The sequence below is a fragment of the Solea solea genome, chromosome 4, assembly GCF_958295425.1.
Source record: "Solea solea chromosome 4, fSolSol10.1, whole genome shotgun sequence".
NCBI lineage: Eukaryota > Metazoa > Chordata > Actinopteri > Pleuronectiformes > Soleidae > Solea > Solea solea.
The window spans coordinates 5,072,568-5,084,816 of NC_081137.1; the positions used below are offsets into that span (position 1 = coordinate 5,072,568).

The following is a 12,249-nucleotide window of genomic DNA, read 5'->3' on the forward strand; positions in this document are numbered from 1 at the left end:
CTCACACCATTACTCTGCAAGTCCCCCCCCCCCCCCAACCTTCTTGTTTGACCTATACGGCTGAATTTGTCTCAAAAACAAAGATCAGGAAACGTTTGGAGTCTGACAACAAAATTCCACCGGCTTTAGAGGGATAACAGCAGATGAAAGGGGTTTTGGAGCCACTCCCTGCATGGCATGCATAAAGCTTAAGTACAGCAAATGGAAACAAACTTGAGGGAGGACACGTTTGGATGCAAAATATCACCTCTCAGCTCCCCCCCCTCATGGAGCACAGAGAGCGTTGAGACCCCGGCTTCTCTCGTCAGTTTGATTGTCGTAGGTCTGTGCTGCCGTTTGACACTGGGATTGACCGGTTACCATGGAGTGGGTCATGGATGTGGGCCCAGGAAGCAATTCACCCAGTAGGCCCCCTGCTTCATTCAATAACGCCATGGCACTAACGACATCAATGGTTTATAAAAAAAAAAAAGACACAGAATCTTAATAATGTGCACTTGACACTTGGTTTTGTTTCATACTTTACAGAGAAACACTGACATGGGGGCTACATGTAAGATAAAAACATTAAAAATATTTGTATTAAAGTATTTGTCCACACGTATTAAAACTTTGCCCTTTTCTATTCCAACATGAAACAAAACAAGGACTATAAAGACACGGTTTGGTGTGGAAGAACTTCACTGGCCCACACAGAGCCTTGACCATAGAAACACTTCAAAATCTTGAGGAAATTCTTCAAGGAAGTGGGTTATAGCTGCAAAAGGGGGCACTGACTCCATATGAATATGTATATTTTAAGTTTGGGTACATATTTGGTAAAGTAAAGTCACAAGAAAATGACAGGTCTTAAAATTATAAATGTTTTTTTTCCCCCTCTGGGGTTATGGAAGCAGAAAAGGAGGAGGAAGAATCCAAAAGGTAAACATGTGCCTCATGGTGAACAGGGGAGGAGGAGGAGGAGGAGGTGAGCAGGGGGGGGGGGGGGGGGGGAATAAAAGGAGCTGCCAGTGCGTCATTCCTCAGAGCGCGTCTCTCTCCCTCTCTCTCCCCCATTTTAAAATAGTTTTATCTGCCACGCCCACGCTATAACTCCCACTCAGCTGTCACAGTGAAGACGCGTTCAGGTTCCACTCTCATCCATTCACAAACCCGCGGAGCGTGAGCGTGACACCGCACCACGCGTCGCACTGCGCGGCTCGTCTGTCAGTTTTTGGAGCAACTTGTTGCGCAGCTGCTATTTTCTAACCTCCTCCTCCTGCTGCTCCTGCTTCGGCTGGTTCTCTTCTCTTCTCTGGTCCATTATTACCGCAGGAACAGGCGCTGCTTTGTGCTGCTGCGTCTCCGAGTGCTCAGACTTTTCTGTGGAAACACTTTTCCACGTTTCACCGTGGTAAAAAAAAGTGTGTTTGTGTGTGGGTGTGGGGGGGAGGATGAGAGCAGACATCGTGGATCAGTGGACGAGTTTCCCCTCGGTTGCCTCCATCGCATAGGGAAGAGTGGAGGGAGTCTCTTGACGAATATGATTTTGGAGGCAGGAGATGAGAGTCATGAGCTGGACGCGTCCTGGTCACGCACTGGACTGGAGCCACAGCCTCTTCTACCTGACTCTGCTCCTGTGGACCAGACGCATGAGTGGACTGGCTGACTTCTCAAGTAAGATGATGATGATGATGATGGTGATGGAGGGAGGAGGAGGTGGATAAATCAGGATTAGAATGAAAAGATCATCCTCCTGTCAGAAAGTTCTAGTATGGGTGGCATCATAATAGTCACAGTGGGGTGCGGGTTTAAAAAAGTCAAAGTATAATGGGTTTTATTCGATTACCATGTAGATAGAGCCGGATATGTAATGTGGATATAGCCCACAATACACATCTTTCAACAAGACACAACAGTGTGTTGCACTTGAGCCGGACACCAATTTTTTGGCACCCTCTGCTGTCACCATATGATCCACAGCCAACTCTGTCTGTCTGTCTCACAAGATTCACTTTTTTTTTCCCCCAAAAAACAAACTCTATCATTGTAAACATCTCAAGATAAAAGGGCCTCGAGTCATAAGTAACTCAATCACATCTGCACCCAAACCAACAAAGGTGGGTCAAGCTGGGTTGGATGCCAGTTGGCAGAATTGGCCACAAGGAAAGAGTTTTTCAGAGCAACATGAGACAAACTCTACCTAAAAACAGAAAGAGAAAGAGATCCAAGGAGGCTGAGAGTCTGACCTGAAACCACAGATGAAACCGAGGAAAGAATTACATAAACTACAGAATATATTTCAAACTTGTTCCAAAGATAAAAATATTTTTAAATTATGTTTTTAGTCTACTTTCGCCTTATCTTGAACTATATGTTATATAGAATCCATGTCAACACAGACACTTTTATTTTGAAATTCATAGTTTTTCACGTCCTGGCAATGTGCATTTGTTTTCAACGGAGCCATGTCCATGCCATTCTGCATCTGTTTTACACGTTTCTGTGTTTTCACGTGTGGCCCCTCGCCAGGTCGTTTCCTCTTCCTCACTTCCTCCTCCGACGGTTTTCTTTGCTTCTTCTTCGCCAGTTCTGCCTCGATCTTATAGGCGGTAGCTGGCTAGGATGTGTGTCGTCCTGGGAAGCAATTTGTGTTTCTTGCGAGACCTCCTGACTCTGAGGACTCCGGGCCGGAGGCCATGCATCATGCAAGGCTGGTTTTCAGCTAATAGACAGTCGGGGGAGTGGAGACAGCCCCCAATCTCCATCACAATGACTCCGAAGCTGTTAAATTAGGGAAAAAATCTGATATTGTTCTGTTTTAAAACCCCTTTTTCACAGGCATGACCATTGAACGTCCCTTTAATGCACCTGTACACCACGTTTCCATGTGTTTTACAGTCTAACCGATGCTCTTTGTGCCACAGACTATCTGTCCAGGATCATCACCAGTCACTCGGCTCACGCGTGCGACGGTCAGCCTCTGCGGCTCCACTGCCCGCGTCACTCCACCATCTCCATCCAGTCGGCCTTCTACGGCAGCGGCGAGGCGTCGCTGTGCAGGGCAGACCCGCACTCAGGCCCTCCACTCAGAAACCACAGCTGTTCCGCTTTCACTGCCCTGCAGGTGTGTGACGAGGCTTCACGGACACTTTCCACTCTCACTGAGTCAGGTTGTGAAACGGTGGGTGTTCACCAGTTCCGGCTGATTTATCGGAGCGGCTTTCTCCCCAAATGTGTTCAACATTTGTCCTGACATGGAGATTCAAGCACTGGCCCATTTCCTTCTATTTTGTCATTTAGGTAGTTTCTGGGTGGGTAAGTTCCCACCAAGAATGTTCAATTATTTAGTCCTTTTTCCACAGCAGCCATTTTGACAGGTCAGAGTGTAGTTAAAGGTTACGCACTACAGCTTTAAAGGGAGACCGTCTCTTGTGTTGTTTGCAGAAACTGCTCTCCGAGTGTCAGAGCAACAGAGAATGCCAACTTCCTGTCAGTCACCTGCTGTTTGGGAGAGACCCATGTCCCGGCACCGTCAAATACCTCCATGTGGACTACAAGTGTAAACCCAGTGAGTTTAACTCTCTTATCTCTTCCTCGTCGAGTCGGTTTAACCCTCTTCACCCTCTTCCTCCTCGTCACCGTTTGTCCCCTCTCGCAGCTGAACACAGAAGACACGTGGCATGTGAGGGGGACACCATGGTCCTGCGCTGTAAACCTCCCAGGGTGCTGAACATCTATGCAGCTGTCTATGGCAGAGGTCTGAGCCACAGTTACACCTGCCCCTCACACCTGACCAGACCACCCCCTTTTGGTGAGTCGACAGGATATTTAGGTTTTCTCGCGGGGCGGAAACTCACTGCAACATCCAAAATAAGGCCACAAATACAGCAGCTAAATTTAACTCCTCATTTACCTTTTATTCCTTTATATTTCCTCTTTCCCACATTATTTTACTTTGAAATGAAGCACCTATGTTGAAGCTGCCACACACTGATGTCCAAGTACTAGAGCTGCACAATGTGGTGGTTATTTGGACTGATTTTCTGCAATTTAACTGTTATTGTCACAGAAAATAAATATTGATATCATGATGATTTGGATTTTTTGTAAATAATAATAACATTTTTTTTCTCATTTCCAGTGTTTTCTCACAGCAATGCAGAATTTCATTCATTTTATCTTCATCATTTTTAGATGATGATGATGACTACACTGTACCTTTTTAATACTATAACATTTTCATGATTCAGCTGATTTTCAGGACACACGTTTCCTAAGTTTTCCCCTCTGTCTTGCGTCCCACAGAGTGTCTCAACCACGAGGCTGTTCACTCGGTGTCCCAGTCCTGCTACGGCAAACCGCGGTGTGCCGTTGCCGTCAGCAACCAGACCTTCAGGGACCCGTGCTTTCCAGGAACTAGGAAGTACCTCAGTGTGATCTATTCCTGTGGTAGGACTCTCTGTGCTTCCCCACGTACCGAGTATAATTACAGACCTCGTGATAAATTTGAAGGTGGTTTTAAAAATAGAAAATGCACCTCATTTGTTTTTGTTTTGACAGCTCCAACAGTTAACTTTTTTTGTTTGTTTCTTATCTGATCTCAGTTATCAGCTACTCTAATCACATCAAAACCAACAACAAAGAAGTAGGCAATAAAAGACTGTGAGCTCAGAGTTGCAGCTTTAAGGCTGACATCCTGGTAAACTTCCTGCAATTGGCACAAATGCCAGTGAGGTCATCCAATCATAAATGTGGCTTAAGGTTGGTGGTGAAAGCTGGTTCATGTTCCATGTCTCAATCCACCATGACACAAGGAAGGTTCTCAACAGAGTGTGTTGGTGTCAGAAAATCAGGAAAAATGTCAATTACGGTTTCCCAAAACTCGAAAGCTCTGGTGTGAAGTCTTCCCAAATTCCCTAAATTTTACTCTGTACCTTTTATGAATTGAAGAAAATAGTCGGTGATTTCAAATTGAGTAATTGAAACGTTTATTCAATTGTGGGCCCCGTTGTTCAGGGGTTTTGCTGCCTACCTGGGAGGTGGTGCACAGTCAGGGCTGCAATGAATAGGATGAATCGATTATTAATTGATTACTAAATTAATCCTTTACTCATTTTATAATTTATTAATTGGTTTGAATGTTTTTGTAATAATTAAAACAAGTTCTCTGATTTTTCTCAGCTTCATCTTTGCTTCATATCACAAAAAAAAAGACTGAATAGTTTTGTAGACGTTTGAGAATTTGAATCATTATTTTAAGGTTTGAAAAAAATCCTGGTCAGCGTTTTTCAACATTTTCTGAGCCAAGCAATTACTCAATATTAAGGGAAAATAATCGTCAGTTGCAGCCCATACAGAGTGTGGATTCACCGGTCTCTGAGTCTACATCAACATGAAATAAAACTACGGTTGTGCCTTGTTTCCAGTACCACACTCTTTACTGAAGGAGGCAGACCCCAACGTATTCAGCTCCACCTCCTCTCCGACAGTCAAAACAGGAAACGGTAACCGCGTCATGTGATCTGTTGCAATTCTACCTCTGTACAGGTTCTTCTCCGAGTCATAAATCAAATTTCTCCTCTAGATCTGGACGAGATTTTCTCCAAAGGTCAGAGAAGACCGGGCAGCTCAGGCGCGATGATGAGTGACTCTCTCCTGGCCTACGCTTATATTAAAGGTAAACATCACTGACATGCAGGCTCTGATGTTGTGCACACATGTGAATAAGCATTGTTTTCTTACATTTCCTCCCATCAGAACGTCCAGAAATGGCTGCTCTGCTCTTCACCTCCAGCGTTTGTGTCGGCCTTCTCGTCACACTGCTGGCCGTCTCGGTCCGAGTGACCTGCAGGGGGCGCCAGGTTAAAGATCAAAGACTCGTGTCCAAGACTCTCCAGGAGGATGATGACGATGAAACAGAAGACGATGATGATGACGACGACGACGAAAACGTCGAAGAAGGAACAGGAAGTTCTTTAATCTCCGCCGCGGAGAGGAAAGCGGCGATGTACAGCTGGGAGGAAGTGACGTACGTGAGCGAGGCAGCCGAACGCGCAGAGAGGATCGAGCGCAGAGACATGATCATTCAGGAGATCTGGATGAACGCGTATTTGAACGGCAGCTCGTGCTAAACGAACATTCAGGAATTGTTTTTTATTGACTGGAAAAAGTTTTTTTTGTTTTTTTTTTTTACACTGTAGAGCATTTTATAATGTAAAGTTTCAGTAAAACTGCCGTACCAGCCGTTAAATGTATTATTCTTAAATTATCAACAGGGCTTTATAATGTTAAAAAAGTCAATTCTGTCCATTTTTATTTATCTAATTTACCACCAAATGAAGCTGAGAAGAGGTTTACTGTAGCAAGAAGATTAAATCACTGTATTATAATATGAAATTGTTTACATGCAAAGCATATTTTGGTGTATACTGTATTATAAGATAATTATGAGATGACGTTACTGCCCACCTTTTGTCGATTTGGGGCAGATTAGGTGGAGAAGTCAGAGGAAACCAGAGCTGTGCTCAAAATTCAAGTCTTTCAAACACTTTTCTATGTCACATATGGGATTTTTCGTGATGTTACTTTATGACATAACGTGAACTGGCAGCTGCCACGGCTTTATATGTTGAAAAGCTGACACACGCTGGTCTTTACAGACGTCACTTAGTTGTTGTCGCATTCATTCTGAATTTATACTGTGCTCATTCATCACCACTGTGTCTCAAATCAGCGTTATCTGTGTAGCAACAGACGGGACCATGTAACTCACTGGCTGTAAACACTGGAAAATACATCGCTGCATCCTTTTAAATGGTCTGCATTTACTGTTTATCGCAGTTTGACCACTCGAAGCACATTATTTTGTCATACACACCCATTCATATTCATTTAGCCTATTAAATGCAGTGCTTTCCTTCTGCCACACATCAAATCTACATGTATGAGGCTTCTAACTGACCCTGTCTTAGGTCTAACTAAAAAAAAACAAAGATTTGAATCTGAATGCCTCCATTCAGAGCTGCCCAAACTTTGATGGTGGGCTGAGGGACCAAAAGTAAACACCTATTGTATTGTATTACTGTGCAAGTAAGTACCGTGAACCCAGGTTTCCTTAATTAAATATTATTTTTTTTAGCGTTAACATGGTTATATAACAGCTTTGTCTTGTATCTCTCTATCAGAAAATGTTTTTTTTAAATTTTTTTAAGTATCTATCTATCTACCTATCCATCTATCTTTCTTTCTACCTCAGAGGAAAAGAACAGCATTAACAGATACTATTTCAGTGCATACACATGTGATTATTATTATTTTTACCTAGAAAAAATACATATACTGTACAAATGAATTAATTCACTCATCTTCTATCACTTTATCCTCCACATGAGGGTCGTGGGGAGTGCTGGTGCCAATTCCAGCTGACCTGATGTCAAGGATTATCGTTCAAACCATTGTTAAGTGTTATGTTTTTCATTTGGGAAAAAAAGAAGAAAGGTTGAGCATGCCAGATAAAAATAGACACATCTGTGTTTTCCCTACAGTATAACTGACTGTATCATTGGTTATTAAACTTGGCAGCTGTTCATACCAGAGCCCAAAGATATGTGTTCCAGCTTCACCTGCCACAACTGATCACTGCCCGAACAGTGTTTACAGAGACATCTGAGGTGGAGTATCCTTCAAATACAGAGATTAAAATTCAGTTTTTTTGTTTTTTTTAATACTCAAGGCTCCGGTGATTGAAACACTCTCACTTTACTACTTCCTCGCCCCTGCTGGGACGAGAACTGGAACAACCACAGACTGTGTGGCAACTTCCTGCCTCACAGCAGCTCACACTTTCAGAGATTTCTGCGAGTGTGTGTCACTGACATGAGACAAAGAGAGGAAAGGTGTAGCATCCTTATTCCAGCACTACAAGGGACGGCCTTTGCTACGGCGGACTCACTACATCTGAGACTTTTACTACAGTAAATTTATCTTGCAGTTTTATTTTGTTGAAAGTTTCCATTCTTATGACAGACAGAGTGATGGAAAATGAAGATAAAATAACCAAATAACGTCATTAGCTGTCATACTTGTGTCCAGATGATTTCTTCACATTTAGTTTTGGTTAAAATATATATACAGTGTATCTGGATCATACGGAAATGTCTGATGTGTACAACGTCCTCTGGATGTCCTCAAATAACATCAGTACTAAGCAGATGTCAGTATTGTGTGAAGGCAGCAGCCTGCAGACAGGTATCAGAGTGGTACCTGTCTTTATCTTGGTCCCCATTTGATGTTGTTGAGGCCTTGAAACTGTTTTTTGAGAGCCTGCCTGTCTGACCACTCTGAGTCCATGTGGGTGTCGTCATCTGCCTCATTCAGTTTCTAAATTCACAGGAGACGGTTAGACAGCTAAAGTCAGTACAAACAGCAACATTTAGGTTTTTTGTTTTTAGAATGCTCTCCTCACCTTGAGCTCCTCCTGCCTTCTGTAGTAATACATCATCATCTGCTTCTGCTGGTCATCTGTGACCAGAGGCTCTCTCGCTGGTGCCCCCTGTCCCTTCTACATGGAACAGCAACACATGCATGAAACAACAAATACACGACCGGCCAAGCACAGAGACGCTCACGTACGCTCTTTACCTTTTGGATTTTGACCACAAGCTTGGTCTTTTCGTTTTTGCCGACGTAGTCCTGCAGCTTCTTCCCCCTCTGCATCTCTTTGCCAGCCCACCACAGCTGACACTCGTCCTCCGTCATCACCTGCAAAGACGCCTGCGGAGAAGACACACACAAGAGAAAAATGAGGGAGACGGTAGCAACGCTTCATGCATTTCACAAACCCTGCAACAATTTCAACCTTTGTCTGAAAATTCACATTGAGTAAACATTAGCCAATAGTTGCTAGGAGACCATCCCATTGAAAGCTTTCTTTTTAACTGGGAAATTAAAAAGGGAGGAGTTGGAGTTTGAGCTAAATTCAGAGGTGAGGTCAGATGCCTTTGTATGAGTGAAGAAAATATTTACATACAATAGAGAGTACAGCGCACTATTGACTTTCTACATAAAATAAACCCCCAGTTTCCCCCCTTTGTATGTAAAAAAGAAGAGGGAACTTAGTATTACTGTATCTGGCAATGTCCAGTCCATTAATCTTGTTTTAGTTTGTTGTGTTCATGTAAAATTCCATAACATGTTATTAGGAAAGGGTTCCAGGAACTTCCAGCATGTCACGTGCCAGGTAGGGCACATAGAGTTTCTCCCTCGCCGAGGTTTCCTTGCAGACGGTGTTGATGACTGTGTTCCACCTGAGCTGGTGGTTTCCGGTCATTGAGGCAGCCACTCATCCTCCAGGAGACGACTTTATAAAGAAGGCCTGAAGAGGTGCTTGCTCTCTTTTGTTTGACTTCCTGCGGCATTCAGCCTCAGGTATGTGGTGGGAGGAAGGATGTAGGCCAGATCGGGGTACGCTCTTCATCCACACCACATAACCGAACATGTTAGAGACACTTGGTAAATGGTGAGTTCCACCCATGTGTATGTGTGTTTGAGTAGGGTTTGTGTTTTGTTTTCTTTGGCACCTCACCTGAGTCCTGTCCTCCCCCACAGAAGCATTCTTATCGTCAATGGCTTTTCTTTGGTAGCTCACAAATAAAACCTTCCTTTATGAAACCATGACTCATAAAAGCTTTTGATTGTGATACTCTCTTGGAAAAAAAAAAAAAAAAACAACCTGAAGGGTTGTAACACAGCTGCTTACCTGCATTCCTGAGAGATCTTCCCGCTCCTCAAACTCCATCCTGATGGGGTCATGAGGAGGCAGCCCCATGGGATACACGATCGTAACGGCACCCCTGAGCTGATCCAGGGCTTGTTTCACCATCTCCATCGTGACGCAAACATTAGCTTTGACTTGATTCTGGAGAATAAAAAAGGGGAAAATTGTCCGATTGAAAAACAAAATCTGACCCACAGTGAAAACAAATGACTTTGATTTAGTGATTAAATTTCACACTCACATTTGAGATCAATGCCTTTGCCTCCTCCACTGTCCTCATCAAAATCTCTTTCATTTTATCATTTGGAGCTGTAGGAGAAAGATGCATGTGAGTCCAAACAAAATCATTTATGCCTTTGTAAAAATAACTGTTTTAACATTATTTGACACAAAATGACACAATAACCTCAAAATAATATAAAATCCAATACCCAAGTCTGACACTGGGTAAGTTATAGATTAAAATAAAATTATGATGAAACAGAATTATGAGTCTGTTTCTGCAGTGCTGCAGGAATTCACTGGTGAAATTTGTTTTGTATGTTTTGTTCATTATCAGACTTTAAAAGTCAAAACATCTCATAATTTCATTTTTAGTTCAAATGATCAGCCACACAAATTCTGAATCATCACAATTGCAACTGTTAAAATAATCTTATTGGGCAGCTTTCTTTACACCTTCACAAAACCTTTTAGAGTAGCTTATCATACAGTATATAATTCATGGCAGATATGACATGCTCATCAAATTAAAACTTTAAAAAGTTGCAGAATTTTGATGGTTTCAACTCCCCAAATTACAATCTCGATTTACTATGATTTTCTTTGTTTTGGATTATTCCCAGTGATATGGACCAGTGAGCCAGAATAAAAATAATTTTGACCTTATATTAAACAAATAAACCTTTCTACAGTCTTTTAGAGGCATTAGATACATCTGTAGCAAAAAGGCATTAAATTGAAATAACTATTCCTTTCTGTCATAATCAATGTACCAGAACAATTTTTTTCTTTAGACACAAGTCTCACCATGTCCATTTCTCCTGCCAATTTCATCCTTCCTTAATACAGGCCCCCCGCTGGGAACGCACTTTTCCTCCCATTCATCTCTCAGTTTCAGCTCGAAAATCTGCTCCTCCGTCAGGCCCTGTATGTTGGGTGGCAGACTGATGCCATGGTCAGCAAGCTCTGGGACCTCTGAAGAAACGACACAAGAACAAGCAAACGTAGGTTAGCCTGTCCTAATCAGCGATGAATCTGACGTTCCTTTTTAATCAATAAGGTGTTTGGTCCAGAAAGTATCAGAAAACGGTTAAACTGATAACTGGTATTTCCCAAACATCAAAATAATGATGTCCTTAAATTAAAAAAAGAGCCCATTATGAAACAAACAACTATCAGAAAGGATATTGTTCTTCTCCATTTGTATAATTATAAGCTTCCTCTTAAAAACTCTGGTTATAAACACTGGTTTTGTCTCTTAGGAAAGTAATGACCTCAAAAGGATAAAATAAAAGGCTTATTTTAAGACTAAAAAACCCCAAACAGTTTCTGTTTTAAAATGACTTTAAACATGCAAACATACACAGTACAGTAGAGGTTCCATTACATTGGATGTTGACACTCAGGGGTTTGTGAGGTTGCTTTGACATTTCCAGTTAGAAATTCAACTTGAGGTATTCTCCTACTAGGAACTCGGAAATTATAACAAACAAAGATGTTTTCTTCAGTCTGTGGAATATGGCAGGACAGAATGTACTCTAATATGGAAATTTTGACACACATTTTTGCTTCCTTTAAAGTCCAAAACAAAGCACGTGAGTGTCATGTAAAACTTACTGCAGCTTCTCAAGCTCTACAGAGTGAACACAAGTTGTCATGTCATTATCACCTGAACATATTCTGTCCACTTTCAGTCTCCCGTTGTAAATGGCTGTAATCTCCTGGATGACCGTGTCCAGCTGCGCGTGCACGCTGGTGCTGAACAGAAACTGACTCTCGTCGCCGCGTTTCACGTGCAGCTGCACCATCTTATAAACCTGCTCAAAATAAGACAGTTAGAAGTAGTTACTCGAGTTATTGAACTGAATTAACTCACAACCATTCGACGGTTTCTCTGAGTAACAACAGAGCCCGGGGTCCCGAGACAAACTTTGTAACCATAGCAACAACACTTCTAGAAAACACCACAAGCTAGCTTTTAGCTTTACCGGCTGACATGAAGTGTTTACCAACCTCTAAGCGAGTCGGTCTGATAAATTGACACTTTTCTCTTCTTATTTCTATGTATAGTAAATATGAACACGTACCTTTGCAATGAAAACACGACGCCACTGTTTAAACTGGACTCACACTCTGCTTACAACCGGTGACATGCTAGCCACGCAACCATTCTTCGTTTGTGATCTATTTACGACAGTGTACATCAAAGCCATGCAGCATTACCGCCCTCTAAAGGTAAATTGTGGTAACACAGCGTTGTGTATTATTTA

General features: G+C 42.4%; 2 protein-coding genes across 4 annotated transcripts; one reads left to right on the forward strand and one right to left on the reverse strand.

The window, feature by feature from the left end:
* The first annotated feature begins 1,072 nt into the window (after nt 1-1,072).
* On the forward strand, nt 1,073-6,160 carry eva1c (eva-1 homolog C (C. elegans)). Of its 2 annotated transcripts, none has more exons than XM_058627545.1 (8): nt 1,073-1,656; nt 2,907-3,163; nt 3,427-3,550; nt 3,641-3,793; nt 4,288-4,431; nt 5,409-5,486; nt 5,567-5,659; nt 5,740-6,160. In XM_058627545.1, exons 1-8 carry the CDS (start codon nt 1,542-1,544, stop codon nt 6,111-6,113), a joined length of 1,338 nt encoding a protein of 445 aa, XP_058483528.1. In that variant the 5' UTR covers nt 1,073-1,541; the 3' UTR covers nt 6,114-6,160. The 2 variants fall into 2 exon arrangements, with proteins under 2 accessions (XP_058483528.1, XP_058483529.1); XM_058627546.1 differs by having other exon boundaries at nt 1,075-1,656; nt 2,907-3,106.
* On the reverse strand, nt 5,809-12,174 carry cfap298 (cilia and flagella associated protein 298). 2 transcript variants are annotated; one of them, XM_058627549.1, is made up of 9 exons: nt 12,067-12,174; nt 11,649-11,796; nt 10,787-10,954; nt 9,999-10,066; nt 9,740-9,898; nt 8,623-8,754; nt 8,447-8,542; nt 8,245-8,361; nt 5,809-5,827 (listed from the first exon to the last, which is right to left on the reverse strand). In XM_058627549.1, the coding sequence occupies exons 2-8, from the start codon at nt 11,785-11,787 to the stop codon at nt 8,251-8,253; spliced, it is 873 nt and encodes a 290-aa protein (XP_058483532.1). In that variant the 5' UTR covers nt 11,788-11,796; nt 12,067-12,174; the 3' UTR covers nt 5,809-5,827; nt 8,245-8,250. The 2 variants fall into 2 exon arrangements, with proteins under 2 accessions (XP_058483532.1, XP_058483531.1); XM_058627548.1 differs by lacking the exon at nt 5,809-5,827 and having other exon boundaries at nt 7,961-8,361.
* Between the last annotated feature and the right edge of the window lie 75 nt (nt 12,175-12,249).